The 27,699-nt window shown below is 40.4% G+C and overlaps 1 protein-coding gene across 1 annotated transcript in view; it reads left to right on the forward strand.

Moving 5' to 3' along the window:
• Nucleotides 1–26,638, forward strand: part of LOC308106411 (transmembrane protein 266-like) — a 46,598-nt gene extending 19,960 nt beyond the window's left edge. The window contains exons 4-11 of the mRNA XM_080458116.1: nucleotides 12,955–13,109; nucleotides 14,423–14,496; nucleotides 15,780–15,836; nucleotides 16,205–16,343; nucleotides 19,352–19,467; nucleotides 20,439–20,634; nucleotides 24,691–24,753; nucleotides 24,973–26,638. Coding sequence (XP_080314242.1) covers nucleotides 12,955–13,109; nucleotides 14,423–14,496; nucleotides 15,780–15,836; nucleotides 16,205–16,343; nucleotides 19,352–19,467; nucleotides 20,439–20,634; nucleotides 24,691–24,753; nucleotides 24,973–25,613 — 1,441 coding nt within the window. The 3' untranslated portion in view covers nucleotides 25,614–26,638. The remainder of the gene's footprint in view (nucleotides 1–12,954; nucleotides 13,110–14,422; nucleotides 14,497–15,779; nucleotides 15,837–16,204; nucleotides 16,344–19,351; nucleotides 19,468–20,438; nucleotides 20,635–24,690; nucleotides 24,754–24,972) is intronic.
• The last annotated feature ends 1,061 nt before the right edge of the window (nucleotides 26,639–27,699 follow it).

Below are 27,699 nucleotides of genomic sequence, written 5' to 3' on the forward strand. Positions count from 1 at the left end.
AGTCTGTGCCCAGAGGACAGCAGCGGCAAACGGTTATGTCCAGGGTTGGTTGGGATAATTTATAATCCAGCTGAACCTTCTTGTGGCGTCGTTCAGTGTAAATGTATTAGAGTAGAGGTAGATGTCTCAAGCCAAACCACCTGCTGCACGTCTTTCTTATTATTTGACTGAGTAACTGCAATTAAATTCTACTGCAATTTTGACTTAACATATTTCAACTTGGTGTAGGAAAAAAAAAAAGGCAAATGTTAAAGTTTTGCTTTTTGGAACGATGCATTTTCTGAAGGCTTTCGAATCACTTTGCCCTGATTTCATTAACGGGCAGGGGAAGGACTCCCGATCAGGGAGGAACTGGTGTTTCTGTTATCTACCAGATTCGCTGATTTCTCCACCACAGGGACGGCTGCAGGCTCATGTAGTGTGGCTCTAAATGTTAGGTGGTTCTGATCGGCGTTGAGGACAAATGAACATGATGAACCTTGGTGTCTGAACCTCCCAATTATATAAAATAAATAGTTTGCATATAATCATATAGTGAGTTCTGATGTTTATCCTTGAAATACTTACTCCAGTGTACACACTGTTTATCTGTTCATCAGTCTGTAAACCAAGATATGGTTTCAAGCTTTTGAAAAAAGTTATAGCTGTATTTCCACACATAGGCTCCAAATCAAATTACACTAGAAAAAAAATTCATCATTGAAAATAGATACGAAAGACATGGCTCACATGTCCTTGTTCACTTCCCTTTCCAGGTCATCTATTTTCTATTTAGCCTGTCACATTAGCTTAACAGCGTGTTTTTTCCCCCATTGGCCATATGCTACACAGCTACATTATTGATACACTAATGGTCACAAACAAACACATGGGCAGTCCATGTGTGGCATGTAACATATATATGCACACAGTCCACATACAGCATTACCCCCAGAGAGAAATAGTGCAGCGGTAAATAGTCACAGACGCAGATATAAATCAATGTGCAGCATTTCATTAGTATGGCTTAAGCTAGCAAAATAGTTTTTTTTCTTTTGTTTTGTTTTCTTCTCTGTCCTAATATTCTGCTCTCACAGAGTTACAGGCTGATTATTAGTTTCTTGGAAGTTATTGGTTTTTAGAAAATACAATCCCAGATGGGTACTGTGATATATGATAGTATAACACTTCATAAGCTAATTTGGCCAAATGCAGCCACGTTCATTTAGCCTTTTCAACTCATTGGGTCTCGTTGGAAAGTGCTAGGCACAATCCCATCAGTCCTTCATATCTATGAAGGTTAAGGCAGGTCTTCAGTAAGAGTCAGAGAGGTTCAGATCTGAATTGAGGTCTAGAACCATCTGCAGTGTGTTGTAACACTATACTGATCAAGGCTTGCTCTGATTGGCTGTATTCGTTCGGTAGACATGAACAGAATACAGAACACAAAGTGCGCGCACACACACACACACACACACACACACACACACACACACACACACACACACACACACACACACACACACACACACACACACACACACACACACACACACACACACTGACCTTCTTGTCCCCTTGTAACACACAAATGAGTCTTTCCCCAGTGCTCCCATAGGACACGAGGAGAAGCTGAACACCAGTTGCCCTTGTTTGTTGCGCTCACAAGGAGCTGCTCATAGAAAACTTAACATCAAGCTGCAATTCAATCACATGATTCCATTTCTTGTTTTTAGGTCCCTCCCTTCTTAATGACTGTGCTGCTATGGAAGATGGTAAACAGTGAGAACTCGGGTATTATTTAATACAGTAATAGTATCTGACATTGCATATGAAGCACAACAATATTTCAAACACAGACCCACAGAAGGATGGGTCATTTGTAAAATGAATACAACTGTTTTCAACCAACTTCAAAACCCTGACTCCAGAACTATTTTCTATGTTTAATACACTGATCACAAAAAGGATGCATGGTGGAGTAGTGATTAGCAGCTATGCCCTCACAGAATATCACAGGTTTGAGTCCAGGCCTTTCTGTTGGAAGGTTGTGTGTTCTCCCTGTGAAGACACAGACCTCAGACAATAAACATCTTTCAGGTTAATTGGTGTCTAAAACTTATTGGTGTCCAGAACTGACGTTCTGTCTGTTTGTGTTTGCCCTGAAATGTTCAGTGTGTACTCCGCTTTCCCCCATAGTCAGCTGGCATCAGCTTTCCCACCCCGAAATTAAATATAGCAATATCAGTGGTAAACAGTGACGCCGGTAACGCGTTAATTAGTAACGCGTTACTCTGTTATGACCACATTTTTCAGTAACAAGTAATCTATCGCGCTACTATTTCCAAACCAGTAAGCAGATTAAGAGGGGCATTAAAAGGTCGCATAGAGCAGGTAGTGCAAATAAGTAAATAGATAAATAGTGCAACAACAGACTACAACTACATCTCCGGTTAAATAAATACCAGTAATAGTAAAAATCTCATAATAAAACCATGAGTCAAATATACATACAACAAAGAATGTTGGTCAAAGGTTAGATTATGTACCAGCAGGAGGCCAGGCAGTGATCAGAACTGAGTTTTTGGTAACAATTTTATGTTTGAGATGCTGAAGCTAACTACAAAAGTTACTTGTAATCTAATGTAGTTACTTAAAAAAGTAATCAGTAAAGTAACTAAGTTAACTTTTAAAGAGGTAGCTAGCAATCTGTAATCAGATTACTTTTTCAAGGTAACTGTTTCAACACTGGTGGTAAATGGATGTCACTTCAGGTTTTTCTAATATAATTACATCAATGGGTTATGAGATAATACTTCCTCACCCAGAACCAAGTCACCATGTGTTTTTGTGTCTTTTTATTCTCATTTAGTGTTTTTGAGGCTTTGGTTCTCTCTTGTGTTGTCTTATTAGCTTTTATGAAAGGATTTGAACACTAAACTTACACAGAAGTGCTGATGCCACTTCTAGCACCCAGTAGCACCTTTTTAAATGAATGAGAGTAGCAGTGTTGAAAATCTAACTTGAATCTGATTCGATGTTTGCCATCAGTTAGACTTGCAAACTCCAGTCTATTGCTTCCATCGTTATTGGATCCAAAGTGTCAAGAGCCTGTCGAGTTTACTTTTGATTTTCTTGAAATGCTGTGATCATCTACACGTAATCAGCTGGACAGTAGGTTAATGCTGATTTCTTTAAACATAACTCGACAACACAAATAATCCTTAGCAGGGAGAACTTTCAATATATGTTGGTAAACAACAACAACAACAACAACAACAAAAATTGGTCATACTTATTTTCAGCTATTGCCAGGGTCAAATTTAAGAGATCATAAAATGAATAAAAGCAACTTCAGCTGTGTGCAGAAGCCAGTCATCTCCCTTTGACGTCTGTATTTTTGACTCCAGGGTCACTCATTTATTCCTCTGTTTTCTGTAGAAGTGCTGCAGGAGCTTTGGGGCTTACCACGTTCTCGCTGATGTGTTGTGATCACTGGTGCAGAGGCACTGGTAATGGGGAACCTTTCAAATGTAAAATTAATTACCTGCAATCTGACAGCATCAGGGAAACTCAGCATGTATTTTATGCTTAGTTGGTAGTCCCCCTTCTCCACGCTTGCTTAGCGTCAAGCATTGTGTGTGTGTGTGTGTGTGTGTGTGTGTGTGTGTGTGTGTGTGTGTGTGTGTGTGTGTGTGTGTGTGGTAGTTGGTAAAATATAAAGCCTGCTGTAGACACACTGGAGAGGATTGGATGCTGCTTCATTGCTTTTCCGTATCAGGTGAGACTGAATTTACCTTCAGCAGACAGCGACTGTTCTTAAAGGGACATTCAAACCTTCTCTAAGGTTGAAAGGGGTTATTCTCACATTTGTCCAATTTTTTATTTCCTGTTGAGGTCATAATCCAGACGAGCCAAAGGGCCTCTTGACAGAACATAGTTATACCAAAGTTTAATGCTTTGTTGCTCAGCCCATTGCTGTCTCTGAGTAGGCGCAAACATAAACAAATGTAAAGGCTCTGTGTTATTTCCAGAGACTAAAATATAAAACCTTCTGAATCTTTTATAGACTGACTAATGGCTTTCTTGATTATCTTATGAACTTGGCTCTTTATAAACACAGAAATATGTCATTTATTTCTGACCTGCAGTAAGTGTGGTAAATTACTTTTTACATTTTTAATTACCTAAAGAGGCGTTTGCTCCCACTGGATGGATACAAGCTGATCAAGTTGTTCTCAGTCAGCTTTAGCCAGAGAGGTTACGACTGCAGGGAAGAACTTTTCAGTCCAGGACTTTCAGACACAGGACCAGTCTACTTTGCCTATGGTGGAGGAAATTATATAACACAGCACTTGAGCTCCCACAATCACATAATTTGTATATTGATTAGATTTTTAAACAAAAGCATAACTTAAATAATATTTCACTTATGTTTATAAATTGAAAGCCTATTCCATTTCAAGCAAATTGTTGATATAAAACTAAAATTAAGAATGAAACATTAAAAACAGCCATCACAATCTTCTTTACAGAGATGTATATTGCACTGTTTTCTGACTTCTGATTTTTATTAAGGGCCTAAACATTATTAGGCCTGTCTCCAGCAACATAACTAATATTACTGAGGATTTCCTTTTCCTTTGCGCATTAAGATAACATAGCTAACAAACTCTCGGGTTGAGAAGCTTCTCTCTCAGGCAACCAGTGATTGAAATTGTAAAAAGAAACGTCTATTCCAGCCCAATCACGAGGTAAGCAGTGGTGAGCAGGTTGTACTGTGAGTGGATGGGATGAACTGCCAAGAGCAGGTTCTACTATTTTGACATATTTGGCAGCGTCCTCCCCCGGTGTCTTCCTTTTTTTAACTGGCTTCTCTACTTCTCCCGGTTTCCTTCTTCATGGGTTTCCCCTTTATGGTGTATTTGGACCAAACCAACGCCTAACAATGTGGGAGGTTTGTGGAAGCTTGTAGAAACAACCCCTCTGATCAACCGCTGCGCATGTAGATTTCTAAAAGTACGTCAAACGCAGGAGGATGCAGTATGTGTACTTCAGGAGAATACAAACCCGCGAATCAACTTTCATATTTATTCATTCAAGTCCCACACATGCCATAATCAACCTGAGCGGTTGTGTCGCAATTAAACCAGGATTCTTTACAGACACAGTTGCTTGTGATCAGGTTGTATTGCACCGTGTGAACACAGAGTGTGTACGTGCAGATTCATACTGTATGTGTGTATACATACGTTCCCCCTAACCACTACACTAATCCCCTGACTTTAATGAACCTGTAAAACTAATAACCATCAGCTCAGTGTTTAGTGCTAATTAGTGAAATATTGGATTCTTGCTCTTCGCCTTTCTCTCTGTGTCTCTCAGTGTGAGTGTAAAAATTGCTTCATCCACTGGGGTCACATTTCTAGCACAAAGGCGCAACAGAAAAAAAAAAAAAGTGTTGAGATGATCTCACTCAACTACAACGTTCACACAGTCGCACTTCTCATCCAGGAATAGTTGCCATCACCAGATTCAAAGCAGCTCAGGTGATTAGCCAATAATAGAACTCAAGTGAAAGGGGGGGGAAAAAAAACATCAGTTGTGAATAAAAATAAAAATGAAGACAGGTGCTGTCTCAATAAATTGCATCAAATAACAGTGATGATTATGAATCAGATCAGTTGCATTTTGTTGAATGAATGTTTTCTTGTTGCAGAAACATTATGCAAAGATCAAGTCAAAACAAGTCATCACACAACTCAAACCTCAATGTCATCAGCTTCTCTTTATGTCTGTTATCTGCATTTATAACCTTTAGTATATTAATTCAAGAACCCTCTCCCCCCCACTTTTTTAAAAACAAAACATAGCCATACATAGTTCAATATAAGTCTTCATACAATTCATTTTAGTACACAGACCACAAACATTACAAGTTCATCTGGATTGGGTCAAAGAGTAGAATGAGATCCTAATAACCTATAAAACTGAAAATTCTCTCTTTTTTCTGCAAAGACGTATGAATATAAAAGTAAATATATGTTGTTAATATATGTATGAACAAGTTGAACTTTCATTGAAAAAAATTTGCAATTTTAATATGTCCTTTTTTATTACAGCTTCTGGTACAAAATGCAGCAAAATGTCTGAAAAACACGTCTAATAATTGACAAACTTATTTTATCTTTGAGAATAAATGTGCAACAAATGTCTTCATTTGGCTCACCGTGTTTTTCTTTTGGCTAATGTCGGCCTGGTTCACCGAAACTATCTGATCCTGTTATTACATTAGAAGCCGTAGTTACTTTTAGTGAAAAATTCTAATTAATCTTACTTATTATACCTTTCAAGGTCATATTAGGAATCTCTCTTGTACATTGTGACATCACCAATACCAGTCCTTCAATATGAACAATTATTTAATGTGAACTCATTTTACCACCTCAGCCTAACAAATCTCCCCAAAGAGGGTTTAATGTTTATTTCTTTGAAATTCTTCCATCTTGTAAATTCAAATCATGCATCAGATGACCACCATCTGACCTTTACTGAGCGCAATAAAACCCCTGACATAAAATATATCATGTCATAAATCTGTGCAAAGTGCATCTTTTTAAAGTGACACACAGCTTCCAGTAATAGATCAGCATGTAAGCAGAGGGTTTGGGGGGAGAAGGAACAGTGAGAAGAAGAACTAAAGGGCTCATTGTGTGACACTGTATATTGGACTGAAGAGTGAATGAATGTTGAGTGTCTTACGGCAGAGGAGTGCTTTATCTGATTTATCTGAGACCATCAGGTGCTGTGAGTCTTGACAGTCCCGGTGTTTGGTGGCCCGCTCGACATGCTGGTATTGATCACTTTGCCCGACTTAATCACCCTCCTCTGTTTCCCTGTCCAGCTTTGCTCTGTCTCATCGGCAGTGGGAATTGCTGACAGCTAAATCAACCGGCGAAAGACAAACCAATCGTCAGAATGTGGAAAAATAATTAGAAAGGATGCAGAAAACAGGAAGATTAAGGCATATCCGTAGGTAGAAGTAAAAGCATGAGCCCTTAATATTTGTATTCTTAAGTCTCACCATGCGAGTTTATTGAAACGACTCTCGCACTGGGACAGTTGGTAAATCCACATAAGGTTTTGGAAATTTGGAAAGCGACATCGAGTTTGAAAACAACCAGTTTGAGGGGTGACCTTGTCCACTGAATGCGCTTGTCTACCAGCGACTGGAGCCAGGTGGTTCTGTCAGACTGTCAGGGCAGACTAGGTCAGGGAAACGGCATTTTCTACTGTTCTGGTGCTTTAATAAGACTCATTAATATACTGCATGTGTCACGAGCAGCGTCTGACTGTGTCCCCTCTGGGCCGGGGTAGTTTTGGCATGACATGAAGTAAGGACACGCACACACACACACACACACACACACACACACACACACACACACACACACACACACACACACACACACACACACACACACACACACACACACACACACACACACACACACACACACACACACACACACACGGGCTGAATGAAGAAGCTTTGATAGGTATGACAAATGGGCAGCTGTGTGTGTGTGTGTGTGTGTGTGTGTGTGTGTGTGTGCCTGTAAAAAAGGAAGTTATTGCATGGATTGTAACTCAGGTTTCTTGCCTTGTTGGCTTGTTTTACTTCGTTAGGATGACAGATTTGATCTTGAATAACGATTTTTGATGCTGACCAGCAGAGCACGATTTACTTGATTTTGTGCTTTGAGATCCAAGTTTTGGGGCAGTGTTATATTATTTACTAAGTCATGAACACATTTTCCTAGTGTAAGCTTTAGACATGCCCTGGGGGAGTTTATTGGATGAGAAGGTCCCATAGTGGTGTAGTTGTTAGCACTCTCGCTTAACAAGGAGAATATCTCTGGTTTGAGTGCAGGTTGGACTTTCTGTGTGGATGAATGTTTATTTTCTCTCTGTGCAAGCACAGGTTTGTCTGGGTACTTCAGTTTCCTCCCAGAGTTCAAAAATATGTTTGTGGCTAATTGGTGATTCTGCATTGGTATGCATGTCTGCTTGTTTGGCTCTGTGTTTGATAGACTAGTGACTCGTCAAGAATATACTCTACTTTTCACACACAGCCAGCTTGGATCAGCTCCTGCGACTCGAAGTTGGATAAAGCTTGTATTGATGGATTAATCTCCATACTGTAAGGAATCAAGCACATCGGGCCTCCTTTAGTAAGATAATGTGTGAAAGTTCCGAAATTGCATGATCATTTTGTGAATAATCAAATCAGAATAATACAGTCAGTGATATATCCTATGGAATCCAGAGTATTGAAATGAGGGCTTATCTTATTGCTTGAGGTTGTTACTGAAGAATTGGATGGAGCACTGGATAGATTGGATGGAATTGAAATGTGATAAAGTAGAGTTAGACATGTCAATAGAAGCAGCTATCAAACATATCTGAGTGTTATGAATTAGTGAATTCACCCAAATAAGCATGGCAGTGAAAAGCTTTCCTCCAATATTCAGTACGCGGTCCGGTATGGATTACAACCATGAAGCCACAATAAATCCTCTCCATCTCCTGCCCTCTTCACTGTGGAGGGCAGACTGGCCCTGCACATCACTACATCCCTGTGATTATCAATCGTACTGTCACTGCATGGCAATCACGCAGGAGCAGGCATCGCCAGGGAGCGAACACCTGTTACCTGCACACACTAACGCTGGCTTCTGCTGCAGCGCCACCTACCAAGCGTCCTGTAGAAATGGCTCTGCTAAATGCGCGTTCCATTACCAAGAAAACTTTTCTTCTTCAGGACCTGATCGTGAGGGAACATTTTGACTTTCAATTCCTCACTGAAACTTGGCAGAGGTTTTCTGAATATACAGTACCACCTTGAATTGAACTGTGCTCTCAGGCCGCGCTGGAGGTCTTGCTGTGATTTCTAAAAGTCATTTTGCCTGCACAGAGACACCGGGACACAGAGGCACAGAGACGTTTCCCTCCTTTGAACTCACTGTAACGAAGGTTGGCCATGTTAATCCTTTTGACTGTATTTTAATCTACCGACCTCCTGGCCCTTTCCTGTCTGATTTTACTGAGTTCTTTTCTGCACTTATAATGTTTGAAAAGGTTTTGATTATTGGTGATTTAAATTTTTTATGTTGATGATCCTCCAACGCTGCTGCCTTTCTGGATATCACTGAGTCTTTTAACTTTAGGCAACATGTTTCTGGGCCCACACACAAAGCTGGACATACTTTGAACTTGGTTTTTACTCATGGACTAACTATGGATAACGTTCACCTTGAGGATTTACTGGTCACTGATGATAAATGTGTCCTTTTTGGCATTTCCTCTATTGTGGATGTGAAACCATGTGCCTCTGTAACCTCGGTGTATCTTTTGACCAGTCTCTGTCACGAGACAGCCGTGTCAGCCTGTTGACACGTTCCTGCTTTTCCTTTTATATTTATAAAGTCCTTTTATTTTGACTTGGGACAAAGACTGGACTGAGGAGGAAACATGTTGCGTGAGGATTAACAAGTCTGCCAATAATCCCACCTCCAACACCCTCCCCCACCTTTCCCCATGCACACACGCACATACACAAAATGTCCTGAACCACCATATTAAAATAATAGTATTGTTTGTTGAAGCTATTTACTTTAAGTGTGAGCTACTGAGAAGACATACATTTACTCCAAAAAGTAGACCAACTCTTTCAGCGTGATGGTTACTGCAATCAGTAGACCGGCTCAACTTTGGGACTCCTTGAAAGCCAGAAGAGAGTGAAAAACCTTTGTGTTTTACTTCCAACACTCACTCAAACTGAAAGCTTTATTGTTGTGATATTTTTTTATGCTTTTCTAAGCAGTTGAATGAAATGTGAAATTAAACACGAGTGATTTTGATGGATGAGATAATCATCTGGTGCAGGTTTGCTGAACTATAAGCCATAATTTTGAGGTTGCTTGAACTCATTTGAATAATTCACATGCTTAAAAGTTTCCAAAACAACCTGTTTACTTACATTACCCGAAACTTCAAGAAACATATAACGTGCATTTATCGAATAACTGTGCTTTCCTGTTAAATTGTTCCACAATTTCATGTGTGTGAAACTTTTCTAGGTTGGAATTAACCTGCACAGTAATTTGAGCTCAGATGTTTGGAGGATTTCAGTGAGCCCAGGGTCATTTACATTGCCTCAGAGGTGGTCACGCCAGCTGCAAATGCATAAATAAAACAAATTCTACCATATTTTAAGTAGCCCATGTATTGCCTCTGACATATGAGATGTCCAGGTGTTCTGGCAAAGTGAGCCTGTAAACGTAATGGCACGTTAGCTGGCACCCGCGGAGTCTCACCGAGACTCTGGTGTAGCAGATTCAGCACCATCTGGAGCCCACACACTCGTGGCACCCCACCCAAAGCCAAGAAGATGATTGCTATCAGCATGATTACGCCTTTATCAGATTAGTCGGGCATTGTTTACAGACTTGTGGCTCTGCCATGCCAGGCCTGAGCGAGTGCTTCTTTCAGACAAAACCAGTGGGAGGGTGGAGTGATCACCTCAGCAGCTGCTAATAACATTTCCCTTATTGCTACCTAAATGTGCCTTATGTGGGAGGAAATCATAAAGCGAACACCTCCGAAAAAAAAAAGGTTTTCATTAATGGTTTCTAGCCTTGATAAGACTGTGAGTGGCAGTTTTGCTGCTTGTGTGAATTTTCAACGTTTTTACAGGATCATATAACAAAAAAAACTCCTCATATACAGTGAAAAAAAAACAAGCTAAAGGGAGAGACACACGTGTGGCCTCTTCCAGTGGCTGAGCAGGAATAATGTGGATTAAATGACACGTAAAAAAAAAAAAGTTCTTCTCTTGGGATATTTGTACCACAGCGTCCATTCAGCTGTAGAAAATGCCCCAACATCAGTGGTCATTTGCTTTTACTGAAAAATGATAATTTTATTTCTTGTGACTATATAAATTCCATGACGGTCTGCAGTAGGAAGAGATAAAAACAGGACTTTATTGGTGTCATCACATTCAAATCCAGTTTTCATAAAATGATTTTAAGGATACAGACTTTAATCAGACAATGGTGAAAAAACTGGTCACCATATCTTGTGTTAGAGTGTCTTTTGACACGAATCCCAAAGTTGCTCCCCCTGGTGTCTGAGCTCCTCATTGGGCAGCCACTGTTGTGTGAAGGTGTGTGAAGGTGTGTGAAAGTGTGTGAAGGTGTGTGAAGGTGTGTGTAGGTGTGCATGAATGACCATGTAAAGGATGTTGAAACTGTTGAAGCAGTTAAACATTAGTTACAAGACCAAAGTAAGTTTACTATTTATAAAAACTTTGAGAGTACTCCATGGCAAGCACAGTAACTTTGTTTAGAAGCCGCTGTGAAAATGGAGCCACTTTGCCACCGTTGCCGCTCATATTAGCGCCACGCCAAGGAATGAAGACATGATCAGAGGAAGGACATGCTCTGCCAATGTCTGTCTCTCTCATGCCAGAGCATGGGGAGAAGGGAAAGGTAGCTTGGCAAGCCAACTTTCCATTCCAGCTGGAGAGCTAGTGAGAGGCATTGTCTCCTCTCAGCTCCTACTGTCCTTCCTTGTAGCTGCTGATCTATATGACTATCCTACTATTTGAAAACAGCGCTGAGCCAGACTGGCAGACTCCTAAATGGCCTAAATGTTTGACTCCAGAGAGTCATCAAAAATACAGTCTTACAATTTTTAAGAATGATTTTTTTGTCTCATTTTCAAAAATCCTCATATTGTGACTGCTGTGCTGAACGGGGTTGCCAGTTCTTCATTTTCCCTAAAAATCCATCTCAGGTCACTACTTTTCAAACATGTAAATTCCTTCCTCTCGAGCAGCAGTAGCCTCTACAGTGACTCCCTTCATTGCAACACAAAAAGAAGTCCATTAGTATTCCAGGCACACTGCTGATGGCCCAGTCACTAGTTCACAGAGCTTCACTGTCCCTCTCTTTGTCAATGCTGTCTCTGACTCCAGCTGTTATCACCAAATTTTGCCCAGATTTCAACACACATCACCTTTCATAAGTGTAAACTCACACCCCCTGTTGGCTGCGTCAGGGAGTTCACAATAGACAAATACTGTTCAATCATTAAAAAAAAATCTATAGCCTGCTGTGTCACTTTTAAATACACTGTAGGGCTTAATCACATTTTGTTACCTCATTGTGCCTTTCTTAACGTCACTTTCATTTCATACATTTCATTTCATACATTTTAGAGCATGAGGCTGGTTGAATCAGGTCTGCTCAAGTTTTATCCATCATTTGTTTTGTTTATTTTTGTAAAATATTTAGTGTGCAGCATAATTCAAACTACATTTTTACATTTTTAATATACAAATATAACATGAGCTACTTTTGTGTGTCTGTGTTAAGCTGGGCCTTAAGAAACAAAAGCCTCAGCAAACAAAAATACATGTAACAGTGCAAAGTACAAACAATAAAAGATACATAACAAAATCTATGAATTACATAACATAATATGGAAACTAAATTATTCATGATTATGTGACTGATTCCTCATGAAAAATAGTTTGAGTTTGAGTTTTAAAAGGATCTAAATCAGGACCCAGTTTGATTTGTGCAGAGAGATGATTCCATGTTTGGATTCTCGGGAGAGAATAAAAGTGTTTGACCAAAGAAGGATTTAACAAGAGCACCTTACAACTCCTTTTGGATGCTCCAGGTCTTGCAGAGCCTGAAGCTGTAGATAAAATCATACTCTAGCTGAGTGCCCGATGAAGTAGATTTTATAGGCATTGATGAAGGAGATTTCAGGAATGATTAATTTATCTAAACTTAACAATAATATTCAGATCAGTTTCTGACTATCTTCCTTCCTTCAATTATTCAAGTATAAGCCAAATGAATTTAACAACTAATTGAAACGTATGTTCTTCTTTTTCAGGTCCAACTGGTTGAAGCCGTGCTGCGGGCGGCGGGTGGCGCTGTGGCAGGTCTGCCTGCTCAGCGCTGGATTCAACTGTATCCTGGTGGCCTGCGTCATCCTGGTGGTGCTTTTTCTGTCCCTGGAGCTGCTCATAGACACCAAACTCTTGCAGTGTAAGTCGGGCGCATTTACTTTTCCTGTATAAACCTGTCCTTTTATTAAGAAGAAGCTTGCTGAGCACACATATTCTTCTCCGTTATTACACTGTGTGACATTCATGAAACACCTGGGAGGCGCACAGTGCAGCACACGGCAGCAGATCAACAGAGCAGGGGGAGCTAAACTACTTTGTGTCCTTGAATATAAACCAGACTCTTTATTAACTCCTCTGATGTTGTTCTTACATTGGGCTTCGCTTGCTGGCAGAATGCATTAAGAAATTTTACATTCTGAGATTAAAAATATGTATCATTCTTCCTCTTATTTTTCAATGCTCCTGTCTTTCATGCTCCTCTCCTTTTGGAAATGACATTGCATCACACATATTTAAATTATGTCCATTGCGGGGGTCCCAGAAATGACAAAAAGGACTTACATAACTAGGCATATTTCTGCAGGAGGAGTACGTTACTTTTAATACCTTAATAGCAATATGTATGTGCCTTCACTTAAATTGAATTTTGTATGCAATACTTTTGTTTGTCTTTTTTTTCAAGATGTATTTCAATGAGCTTTTTTAGTACTAAGTTCTTTACTGTCACAGCACGAGTGGATGTTGATAACTACATTGTTGCTACATGTGTGCGTGTGTGGCATTGACTGGAATTTTGTACTTCGGCATCACCACTGAAGTACTAATAAAGAAAGATGATGCGTGGGTGTAAGTGGAAATCATATTTTTTTATTTTAAGCCAATCTGTGTTATGATGTTGCTATGCCTGAGATGATGCCATGGATTTGCACAGCTGCTTTGTGTGTGTATGTGTTGCTTTGCCGGTCACAGAGGAGCTGCTGGAGCTGGATGATAAATGGTTGTGATGGAGAGTGATGGAGAGAGGTGATAATGAACCAAGTCTCTTGTCAGTGGCAGCAGGCACACATCCCCATCGATTACTGGCCTGCATCCAGCTCTGATGATACCCGAGTCTCACTGCCGCGACTACAGAACTTGAGTCACTTTAGATCTATTGTAATCTAGTTCTTCACCCTGACAGTCGCCCTGTGAGATAAATAGGGGAGTGGGCAATCAGGCGGGGATCAGTCAGCAGATTGGTGGTGCAGGACGTGGGAATATACAAGTTGTATGTTGATGGATGAGCTTGTGGTTTTATTGAAATGATTATACAATGTTTTGGTTTGGACAGTGTGGAAGTGGTTAGCACGTTTGCCTCAGATGGTCCTCAATACGAATAAAGCAGTCCAGAAAACAGATAGATTTGATTGTTTTCTCTCATTATACTACTTAATTTGATTCTTCTTTCAACAGTTTCCAATGCGTTCCAATTCGCCAGCATTATCCACTGGATCAGCCTTATCATCCTGTCACTCTTCTTTTCAGAGGTGTGTTTCTCCTGATATACAGATTAGCATCACATCATTACTAAAACCTCTTCTTATGTATTTCTCATTCCGCTATATTTTCACTTTAGTGCTCTTGGATGGGTAAAAGAAGCATTTCAAGGTCAAACTGGCACTCCCACGTCTCGTTTCAGTTTAATTCACGAATTAATTGAAATATAACATTTTTCTTCAGCTGCATATTCTGTCTTTCCTGCAGCATTGCAACCCAGGTAAAAGCCTTGTGGCACCATAGGAGGTGGTTGCTGCTGTTTTATTTCCATAAATGTGTGGTCAGGTTAAAACTTAAGGTCCAGAAATGTCAGTCATTTCATGCGTAATTGTATTTAGGCGTAATATAATTCAGGCCAATCGTTGTATCGTTTGTATCTTATCACCACTCTGGAATTGTGAGAAACCAAATGGAAAGGGGAGAATTTGGCCCACGGGCCTTCACTCCAGTGCAAACCAATTATCTTGACAGCCTCGGCCCCAATGCCCTACACCAAACATTAATTACCAGTGAGCCAACTGGAGCCATAATTAAAGCGGAGCCTAATGAGCAGTGGGGATGGGGTTACTGTGATGTGATCCATCCAAACACCTCACCCACCGACATCACAGAAGCGGAGTACCCAGGAGTGGTGTTGAATGTGTGTGACATTTCTCCTTCTGCTTCCTCTGCACCAACCAGAAAGCAGCATTCTTGAATACGTGGGTGGAGCACCTGTGCGTCTCACTTGACACCTGCATTGTTGTCCAACATGTGCTCAACAGGATAGATTAGCTGAAGCGTTCGTCCGCAGCATGTCACCTTAATTAGAGTGTAAATCAATGACTTTGATCAACAGCGTGTCCCTCAGTCAATTTCTTACTGTATGTGATCAGACTGTGTGCAAAGTGCTTCTCTCCTTCCCAACATCAGCATCAACTAACCCATCTACAACAGATGTAGCTTCATAAAAGAAGATAATAATTTAGAAATGAATTAGGAAAATATTGAGATAAAAGGGTTGTTAAATGTTTCATATTTAGCTTCTCATCCTGAGCCTGATATCAGATATAACATTATGCAGTTATTCCACATGAATAAGAAACAAAGGAGCTTAAAAAAAACAACCAAAAAACCCCAAAACACCGGACTTCTGTTATAATGACAAAGGTTTTTTGGATGTGATTGCAACTCAAAAAACTGAGAATATCACAAGAGCTTTTGATATGTATCAGCTCATCGCCTCAGTTATCTATTTAAAGTTTTCATTAATGTCTCTCTCTGTCCGCTTCAGACTGTTTTCAGAATTGTAGTGCTCGGGATCTGGGACTACATAGAAAACAAAGTTGAGGTTAGTACTGCTTTACATACAAAAATTTTGTCACATGCAGCTTCTTAAATCGCCTTCCGATTGAGATATGACCTTTCTGTATTGAGGTTTTCAGTGTTTGCACTGAAGTGGGTCAGCATTTTGATTAAAATCTGATGTGTGTCCTTGCTAAGAATTGATCAAATTATCCTACATCTATAGGATAAATAGAAATTGGAAGTTTGTGTTTGAATAATGTACTTGGATCAATGTTTTATGAAGGGACAATCTTTAGATATCTAGATTACCTTTGCAACTAGTAGAGTAGAAGTGCAATATGGGACTATTGTTCGAAGCAACAGCTGCACATGTTTAAATATTGTGTGTCCTTGTGTGTGTGACCCCCTCAGGTGTTTGATGGTGCAGTAATCGTGCTGTCCCTGGCCCCCATGGTGGCCTCCACGGTAGCCAATGGGCCCAGCAGCCCCTGGGATGCCATCAGCCTCATCATCACCCTACGTATTTGGAGGGTCAAGAGGATAATTGACGGTAAGACACTCCAACCAACTAACCAACCAACCCTCGGGTTCAGTCCAGATGTGAGTCGTGTTTATTTTGTTGCTAAGCCGGCCATGAAAACACCCAATCTCTCTTAACATAGAAAGTTCACGCGGGAGCACAACAATCATCTGGCCTTGAACCAGCCAAATGACCCCATTCTTTCCTTGATTATACAAATAATTTGTGATTCAGAGCAATATACGTATTGATCACCCCTCACAGTAAATTGCTGCCGTGCCATCACTCTAACTTGTATCGATTTTAAGTGTCTGGTTAAGTAGATTCAGAGAAGCCATAATGAATATAGTGGTTGTTCTCCTCTATGCTAATGCAGACTGGTTCGATAGCTGCTCAGAGGTCACCCCGCATGACGGCTCCCTGACTGCATATAGGATAAACTACACACAGAAGCTCAGTTGAGGGTTCATTTCATGTGTTTTGGTCTTCATTTCTCCTTTAAACTCGTTGTTAATAGTAACTCGCATTATTTGACATTCAAATATCTCAGAGGACGCTTTGAATGAAAAGGCTGTGCCGAACCTTTTTACCTTGGAGCAAACTCAAAGCAATGGGCAGTTAAAATGATGAAACATACCACACACACTAAGTTGTTGAAGACAATGAAACTAATGCAACACATTTTCTCCCTCTGAAAATAACTTGAGACACTTTCAGCAGGGGGAGCTTTTTTTTGTGCTTCTTAATATGCTGCTGGAGTTGTTGTGTCCGGGGAACGAACTCTTGATTATTCGGCTGCTCATCTTGACCTGTTGGGTTTGATATTTGTGAGTGATTGAGTTTCCTTGTTAGGCAAGTGGTGGCACACCTCAGAGCGGAGAAAAAAAGAAAGAAGAAAAGTGAATGAAATCTAACCAGTAAATGAACAACAGAGTGACTGGCTCAGTTATCAACAAGGATCGACTCGCTTTCTCGCTGAATAGGCTTCTTGGCATATAAAGTGGTGAGGTTTGCGTCACTGTGATTGAGGTGAAAATCACAAAAGAGGGAACTGCTGCAGCACAATCTCTAAAAAAATGTAAATATCAAATAGAATTTGTTAGCACATAATGTATCCTGCAGGAAGTATCAACCTTGCATGTGTTATGAATTGTATATGTCTATAATGGGATGAGGAGAAGCAGGATTTTGTGGGTGATGTGCTCATGCCACGTGTTTGTGGGAGCAGTGAAACTCTTGACGAAAGGTGTGTGGACGGAGAACAGCGGGGCATCGCGTTAGCCTCGGAGACATTGTGGGATCACTTGTGGTGTGAATTACACTGTTGTGAGTGTGCTGCCAAATGCTGTCAGTGAACGCACGCACGCACACACACACACACTGTGTGTGGCTGAATAATGAACTTCTGATTGAGCTTTTCATGCTTGTTTGGATTGTGACTGGAGTGACCCCATCTGATGCCTCCTCCTTTTGCGATGAGTGTGTGCCAGCAAGACTATAAATAGGTACAAGGATTATGTGGCAATGGCTGTGCGCTTTGCTCTACCTGTCTCTGGAACAACAAGCTTCGTTCCAGTCTCCTTGTAGTTCAAGTCCACAATCACAACATAAGAGAACAGATGAATGGGGTAATTAAACATCACAAATTTGCGTTGCTTATTGGTACGCTCCCAGGCGTGATATCATGTGGCTGACTTACAAATGTGATGACAGGGAGGTGTAAAATACTGATTATCTGCCAACTGTGATGACAACAGGTATCCAAATTTATTCTCTTGATTCTTTTTTTAGGCACACCTTCCCATCCTGCTTGGAAAGTGTGTCATGTATAAATAAAATGTGCTGTCAGATTGGTGGGGATGGAGTTACTGATTTACTAAGATGTGACTGAAGCGTTTGGTGCATCAAGTCCAGCATAGCTGCTCTTCTGATATTTTTGAATGATGTATTTTCAGTTTTATTCCCCTCAAGATATAGTTGACGGATTGAAATAAAGAAATAAGCATGGAGGGCAAAAAGGGCAAGAAGGCAGAAAAAAGCCTGTTGATAAGACTCAAGTAGGGAACACTTCATTACACTGTTGACAACGTCCCATTAGAGCCTCTACTCATTACAGTTTGAAGAAGAGGAAGAACGACTGATGTGTCCATGAACATTAGATAGTCAGAAAATATAAATTAACTAAATACTTCCCATCGTACAATGAAAGCTAGTAAATACCACAAAGTATCACTTTAGCTTAATTTCATTCCCAATATGCTAGACTCTATTTTACTGTTCTTCTGTACACATTTTGTTCACGCGGAACAGATAAAAATCAATGTCTGGATAAAGGATAAATACAATAATGATTTATTTTTACTCTTTAACAGGCAAGTGACCATATTTGATAATTGCATAACACCTCTGCACTTTAGAGGGAAAGAGATGATAAAATGTTTGATTTTGATCCATTTCCAACAGATTTTAGAACACTGGCGAAAAGCGTTTACTATTCAAAGTGACAGTGAAAGTTTCTGAGAGGAAAATAGTAACAAAAAAAAATGGTTTAAAATATCCACACACCACACTGTGATCAAGAACATTTATATTTTATGTCAATGACAGCCCCATAGAGGGTTCAGAATTCATCAAGGACTTCAATTGATCTCTACATTGAGGTACCGATGTCTACAGATTAAAACAGTAGATATGTGGATGAGAATGGGGGCTGAGAATACACTATTTTGACACATTAAAGAGTTCATGAACCTTCTCAGCACCCTGTCCAGTTCTCTCGGTACATGTATAGTGTTACCAGTTAGCAGTACTTAATGAGGGTTGACAGAAACCTCAGGGGTGAGAAACTCGCTGTGTACCAAAGTTGCCCTCTGACCTTGATGTGCTTCAAGTATTTTACCATTCGCCAATTTGTCTTGACTATACTTTGACTAAATTTGTTTTTAACCCCACAGACCTTTTGACATTGTTTAGAACGATGTAGTTTATTGTCTTTTGCGTTAAACTTAGTGTCTTTTCTTTTCCTTCTTGTGTTTTAGCATATGTGCTTCAAGTCAAAGTGGAGATGGAATTGGAGATCCAGCAGTGTGAGAAAACAAAGGCAGTGAGGGAGGAGCAGCTGGAACGCCTCACTCAGATCTGTCAGGAACAGGCTGTGAGTACCACAACTTTACAGATCCACAATACACTTCCCATACGTGTTTGAAGGCACTGCTAAAAAAGATTAGAAAGTTACGAAACATTAAAAATTATATAAGACAAAACTGTTATTGAACCAAGATAAGAGGAGCACCTTCATGGGAATTATATTTTTCTATAAAAGGATGTTTTATTATAGTGAATAAACTGAATGAAGTTCAAAACCTGAAGTTACCAAATAATGCATAACGTTAAAAGTCTTCACTTCAGTTGTATGGCTTTATTAGTCTCTCTTTTACAAAATACTACCATGTGACTGGTTATCATTTCCAAGAAGTAAATGCTTAACTGCACTAATGGCGTGTTTAAGGTGACTGAACACGTTCTGTATTTGGTTACTTCAGAAAGTGTCAGTAATCTGTTTACCAGCAGAGGGCAGCAGTACCTCAAAAACAAGCACATTTCGTGACCCTCTCTGGGAACAGCGCCTCACTGGAAAATGTAGATTATAGTAAATATTGAGAGACTCACTGAACTGACCGAGATCCAGGGTAGAGACAAACCTTTCATTAGTAATTAAACAATTACTTTGAAGAAAATGGCCAAACTTTGAAATAAATATAGGTTTCTCATTTAGTGTCCAATGTGAGATAAAACGATTTATTGTGTATGTTATCTTTTAAATTCACGTCTAAAGCTCAATACTTGGGCATGGATGCTGTCTATTTTGTATCCCACCTCCCATTTCCTTCTTTATTGACTCACCCTTTCACCTCCTTCTTTATTTTTCACACAGTCCTTCTTTATATGCTCCATTACCTCCCCAATATTTCCCCTTTTGTCTTATTTTACTTCTTTCTCCTCTCTTGTCTTCTCCATCCTCTTGTATTTATGTGAATCATCCACCAAATCCCTTTTGCCTTTCCACATCTTTTCACACTTCTCGACTTCTTTTTCTTCAATGTCTGTGTGCACAATCGTCTTCAGTTTGAGATCAGGCAGCTGAGGGCACATCTGGCCCAGCAGGACCTGGACCTCGCAGCAGAGCGAGAGGCGGCCATGCAGATCCATCACGTATGGGGCAAACAGGGCAGGAGTTTTCAGGTCGTGGAGGGTTTGACTCCTGGGGAGTCTGATGATGAAGGCGGTCAGAGAAACCCCAGGGAGCCACACACCACCACAGGTATAGTATGAGCTCCAGAAGCCATGCTCGATATGAATATATTGTGCAAACTAAAACGAAAACCAGTAATATTACAATAAAATGTTCATTTGAACAGATACCATCTCAGATGTATTTGCTTGCTTGAGAAAGCAGCAAGACAAACGCGGAGAGAAGTGCGACATAAAGTATGTACATAATTATGTGGAACAAAAAGTCTGTAACGTGGTAACATCAGGTGAACTGGATGCCGGAGCAGTGTACAGTTAATCTGGAGCAGTAGCCCTGGAGCATCTTTGAGGCCAAGCTCTTAGCCCCTCTATACTCACACACAACACCCATCTGACCGCAGGCGCACTGGGATCAATGCGGGGGCAAAAAAGCTTTTAGGATCTGGTGAATCTTGGAGAAAACATGCATGATCTCTGACACCACCTAAAGGCTGCATAAGGCTCCTGTCATGCCCCAACTAGCTCTCTTACTGCCCCCCTTCTTGTGGCCAAGCCAGCTGAGCCAGTCCCGGCCACTCGGGCTATTTCAGGTACAGAGTGCTCTGTGCTTTGAGCCTTGTTAGGAGAGAGTGGGCTTCTGTCAACATCTGTTCCCCTTCACCTGCAAACCACAATAGGAAAGTGGGAGGCTCCACAGTGGCCACAATATTACCCCGAGGGCATACTGGGAAATCTGGCAAACAGAAACAAGTGGGGCTTTTTACAGAAACATGGTCACTGGGATGAGCACTTAGGCCACAGGGCTCGAGTGAAATCAGGTGAACTCAGGTCAGGGTTGTGTTGTCCAGTTTTGTGCACAAGGCTTCGGGTAGGTTTTCTGCCTCACCTGTAGGGTCCCGTCTCACTGCCAGTAACTTGTAAAGGGGGCAGAGCTCTTTATAAGAAGGGCTGTATCATCAGTTTAAAGGTTTTGGCACCTCAGAGTACCAAACCATGTAGATTTAGAGGATGTCCAAATAGCTTTAAGATTATCCATCAGGTGCAAGAATGAATGAAAAAAATGAAGATTTAAAGCAACAGTAAAAGCAATAGTATACAGTATATGCATATAGTATATAGTACATATGGTTTACCAACATGATTTTTTTTTTTTTATTAAGGTGAGTGGACACTGGCTCTATTAAATGATATCACTAATGTCACTAAAACCATGAAGCTACTGTTTGATTCTGTTGGAAAGTTTGCTGAGTTTCACTTGGCTTGCCCCACTACTTTACCTGTGAATAAGAACTGACGATTTACACATGAAAATTTAAGGTTAGATTTGAACTAAGAGGACCTGTACATGTCAGCTCTCCTTTTCCACAGACAGATGACAGCCCAGTAAGTTGACAGTCACAGAATCAAGATAAGAGCATTTTATGTATGCTGGACAGCCCATTCTTTTTTTTCTCCTCCTTCTTAAAACTCATGTGTTATTAATTGTGGGGTGATTGTCTCGGTCTTGTTTTAGTGAGTGCAATGCTTCCTCTCCAGGGGTGGCTCAGGGATTAATATTTTAGACTGAAAAATAAATGAAATTACCCATCAGAGTCTGCGGCATGTCCCACGGGACAGGGGGTAGCACTCAGGGTACTCTGGGTTCGCACTCAGCCAGCGGACAGTAAGCTCAAGACCAATCAAGCGAACAGAAGCGCATCACGGATCGCAGCCATTCACCGTGCACACTGAAGCCTCCGAGACTGGAGGGATCCCAGCCTGAACAAAGAGCTACCAGTCTCTCTCGCGCGCCCCCATTTCTCTTAACCCTGAAACCAACCCCACCCTTTCCCTGTCCCAGTTTATTCCTGGTACACCGAAGGTGCAGTAAATGCACAGCATAGCAGTGCGTGATCCAGACCACTTGCCGACAAAGCACCTGTGGCCCGGGGCACAGGTCATCTCCGTCAATACAAAGTTGTAAACAGGAGGGATATTTTCCATTTGGACCAGTTTCAGCTGCAAAGATCGCATTGAGACAAAAAGGTGCCAAATCCAATCGAAAGTCACAGCCCCAGTGAGGATTAGTCGTATGTGTATTGCAGTTTATTCAACAGAAATTTAACTGCTATTTAATTACGAATTCTGGCTCATTCTGTATTCATAATGTAATCTAGACAGGACTCAACATTAATACCCAGCCAGCCAATAGTTGGTGGGAAACACTGAAACAGTCTTACCAGCCATATCTGATACCATTAAAAACCAAAGTCTCTTCAGCTGATTACATTGAACAAAAGATTGTAAAATTTAAAAGTTGTGGGACACACAATCGCGTAACCAATTTCCTATTGGCGGAATATGCATCACATGAACCAAACAGGAAATTACTGTATATATAGCAGTATGAGTTGTTTGGTTGGGAACGACGTGAGACCGCCACATTCAGGTAGACCACAGGAGGAGCGACCCACTATGGAAATGTCAACCTCACGATGACCTTTGTGTGTAATGTTCAGTGGAAACAATTTTTTTAAGTCACACAATTCCCTTTTGGCATCTCAGTGTGAAACCTGAATGCTTTGTGAATAATTGCACTAAAAGGCCTGTGGCATGGCCTGTTTTTGTAATGGAGGTATTGCTGTTTGCTAAAATTTCAGAATAATCTAAGATTTGTGAATTAACTGTCTCTGAAGGTGAAGACCTGAAGGTGGGGCAGATGTACAGCGACTCGGGTCATCAGAGCCAGAAATAGTCATTCTTCAAATAGGAAAAAATAAATAACATGCTGTTTTTTAGAATAGTAATACTTCGATTATGTTGAGCAGAGTGACAGACAACGGTGTAAAAGTGAAGGTACTGCTAATAGCAAAAAATACTTCGAGTCAACCAACCAAAGCAGTGGATGGTGTGAAAGAGAGAAAGAAGTGAAGAAGAGAATTCAGACAGGGTGGATTGGATGGAAACGAGTGTCAGGAGTGATCTGTGATAAAAGGGCCCCAGCTGTAGCTGAAGGTCTGCAGGACAGTTATGAGATCAGTTATGTGGCAACCAATAATGTAATATTGGCTACTAATGTAATGCTTGCCAGTAATCAAATAAAATAACAGAAGACCTGACAACCAGAATTGAGAGAGTGCTGTATAGTATGTGTCCTTAATGAATAAATATGGCAACCATCCCATCCACTATTCTCATTTTTGATAAGCAAGCTCCACAAAGCCTGTCCAAAAAGTGTTAATTTCCAAGAAATGTAGTCCTGTTCATGTATTATTACAATATTGTTACATTTTGAAATAATCCATTCAAAATAGTAAAAATATTAATTCATTACTTTATGAGCAAAATGTTATTATTAGTATAATATTTAAAATGGCCAAAATGATTACAATATTAAAAGGTATTATGTTATTGGTCATTATTCCATTATTGGTTGTTACATTATATAATGTATGGTTTAGAGGTGATTGCAATTAACTCTACCCTGAACTCAACTTGACAATTATAAAGATAAATGAGCAGAATGGACAGAAAGAGCAGATTAGAGGGACAGGTGATTGGTGTGAAGAAGAAGTAAACGACTGACCCGCTCTGACAATTGCAGATGGTAAAAGAAGAAGGTGGTGCTGAAGAAAAAAAAAATGACATCATGTACTAAGAAGGAATTAACAGTTTTATGAGCCTGCTGTGAATCATTTCAAACACCTGTTCAGATTAATGGTTGTTTAGTGTATTCCTATAACCACCAATATGGTATGTTGGTCTACACCAGGGGTGTCCAAGCTCGGTCCTGGAGGTCCTGCATGTTTTAGCTCGCTCCTAGTTGCAGCACACCTGATCGCAGTGAGGGGCTCGTTATTGGGCTTTTTCACAACCTTGGTGGTGACATCATCATTAGATTCAGGTATGCTGAAGCAGGGAGAGACAAGCAGGACACCGGCCCTCAAGGGCCACGTTTGGACACCCCTGGTCTACACTAAACAGAAGAAAAGGATTGAAAGGCTACAATATAGGCAACATTTCTAATATTTGGACATAAAGCAACAAAAGAACAGATGGACACACGACAATGTTTTAATCATTCTCATTTAAATAATCATCAATGTGTAATTATTTTGAATTTGTACATCTATATATTTGATCTCAGATCCAGTGGTGCGGGATGACATGAACAATTACATCAGTCAATATTACAGTGAAGCAAGCAGTGGTAAGTAACCTATGTAACCTATATATAAAACACAACTATAGACCTTTTCATTAGAATGAAAAGAAATGTATTTGGGTGGTTAATACATTTTTTTTGTGACGCAGTTTTGATCTGTGACGATACAAAACCCATCTCTGATAAATGCTATTCAGTTGCCTCTGATCCAAACGTTGAATTCATTGCCTGTTGTCTGATTCTTTCTTATCCACATTTGTAAAGATGCTGGAGCTTCTGGCTTAGGCCCCCGGGTCATCACCACAGCGGCCATTGATGTTCACCTCCCCACCAGTCCAAACCCCATCCAGTCGAATCCCATGCTCACAATGGAGCGTGTGGGCAGCGCTGTAAGTGACGCCTCCACCAGCATATCACGTTCCAGCGGCAGCCTGACGGCCCGCCCCCTCAGCCTGAGTAGCCACACCCCGGGATCCTCCATGACAGACTGCAGCAGCAGTGCAGCTCAGGACCTCAGTCTGAGCTACAGCTCCCATCGTTGCTGCCCCCCTTCTTTCTCAGGACAGGAGCCCTGTAGGGACCCCAGCATGGTGGTGCAGGAGCTGCTCTCCTCCCTCTCGGAGGACTCCTGCCTTGCTCAAAAGGGTCTGTCGGTGGACCCCGTCAACCTTAAGCTTCCAAGTCCTACTGGTTCAGAAAATGCCAGCCCTGAGCTGGACAACAAAATAAACATCTTTAACCGCAGGAACCAGGAGGAGCGACGAGGCCGGGGAAGGGGCTGCGTGCTGCTGCAGACCAAACCCCTGATCCACCTGCAGGGAGGCACAACGGGGCCATCTCTGGAGGACAAGTACCGGCTACTAGGACCATCTGACTCACCACTGGGTCATATGTCTGACACATAAGTGACATTTACACAGAAACAGCAGCTCTTAGTCCCTGTCTCTGTTTGGCATTTTCTGAACTCTTGTGACAAGTCGACCTTCGTAAGAGGAAGCAAATAAGATTAAAAGTTGGATTTTGTTTTTTTTAAGTTTTTTTTTCTTTTGCTGTGTGAATCCAATCTTAGCCAATTCAGAGTGAGCTTGAGCCTTAGCTTCCAGCTAACATTAATGCTTCGTCACTCGATGAGTCTGTATCTGAAATGACAATGAGGATTTTTAGGCCTCTGTGACATTTGTTCATCCTCTCCTGTTGTCCCCGACTGGATTCTTGGGATCAGAAATGCCCGGATATAGCACAACAAAGACAATACCATCCCAGTAAGGATGCGTCTACAATGTGTTCTTGGACACATTCTCTATCAGGAATTTTCACTTTGAATGGGTCCTAAATGCACTGAACTTTACATGAATTAAAACCAGCAATGGACCATTCAAGCCTATACTGAACAAACACAAATGTTGAACAGTGCTGCAATCCTAGACACTGTTCTCGCCAATGTCAAGCAGTTTAAGGAGTGTTTTCTATTGCATTTTGTTGTTATTTTCCTTGTTTTCATTTGTATTTTCAATTTTAAACCTTAACCATGCTGTTCTTTGTTCAGACAGCCACAGGGTACATAAGACTGGCTTAACTATTACAACAGCCAATTTTTTACCTTTGCCTTTTTGTCACCAATTTGATTTGAATCCATCATCGAAATTGATTGAATAGCATTTTTGTTTTCAGAATTCTATTAGTAGGGTATATTTGTGTGGTTTAAATGAAACGGCAATTGACTGGACTCTTTACGTGAAACTAGACTGGAGTGCTTGTAGCATGAACCTTTAAAAGAAATGTGCCATAAACGGCAAGCAAATTCTTTGCACTTTAATGTTTACAGACACTTTTGTAAACTTGATATTGGAGGAAGTTATTGCCAAATGCAGGTGTTGTCATATGAATGAAAATAGCAAAAATAAAAGTTAGTATTTCCCTAACTGCTTTTAGATGGCTGACTCTTGTTCATGTGTCCCGTTAAATGACTGAAAGCTGGAACAAAGTCATGTCGGCATTTTCTTTTTGTCCATCGGACTGGACTCTTATCGAAAGTACAGATTCAATGTACCACGTTATTTCCTCAGAATCATCTCATTATTTGCATGTGATGGTGAAAAAGCCTAAATTATTAAAGGTTATTAACATTGGACCTGTCACAACAGCAGCTAATTGGTGGAGTCACTGTAAGCTCACCGTGAGAAGAATCACCCCCCCTAATTACCAGCTCATATCATTAATTCAAAAGATAAACTGCTGTACCATTTTGTTGCTTGTCAAATGTTTACAAGTATCCAGAGAATGTTTTAATTGTTAATAACTGTTACAGTTACAATTAAGATATCAATGTTAATATGTTTAAATAGCAAAACAGGCTTTGAAGGTTGTTTATAATTATTTGTGAATGGCTGTACATATGGAGGACTGTGGGAATTAATATAACCAATATCGCAGGTAATTGAACACTGCAGCTCTGTTTGGGGACAAAGCACTAAATAATAAGATGACATACATTTTTTTAAGTTCTGACACTGACCCTCAAAATTCACTTTTTAATAATAGTGTAGATGAACAGCCCTCCACTATGGTGTGACTGTGTTTAGTATTTTATTTTCTAAAAAGCACATAATGTGTGTTCATTCTGATAATGCAGCAGCCTTTTTGCATATTTATTGGTATGGGAAGAAGAAATGTGTCCGTCTGAAGTCAAATTAGTCTTGACATGATGTGAATTAATTCAATGTTTCATATAAACTGGTTCCAGAGAGAGTTTATTTCATGAAGCAGTGAAACAAGCTGCATTTGCAAGTAAAGGGGCTCATTTTAGAAAATATGTTAAACAAATTTGCAATTGCACATGCAGATTGTTGTTGCGTCATGTATAGGAATAAAAGTAAGAAAGAAAGAAAGAAAGAAAGAAAGAAAGAAGCCAGTCAAGCTGCATGTTTTTTGCATGTAAATTGATAATCGTGGATCTGCAGGGTATTAACAGACACGTCACATCAATCTAGT

Source organism: Lipophrys pholis (genome assembly GCF_963383615.2).
Source record: "Lipophrys pholis genome assembly, chromosome: 2".
In the NCBI taxonomy this organism is placed as follows: domain Eukaryota; kingdom Metazoa; phylum Chordata; class Actinopteri; order Blenniiformes; family Blenniidae; genus Lipophrys; species Lipophrys pholis.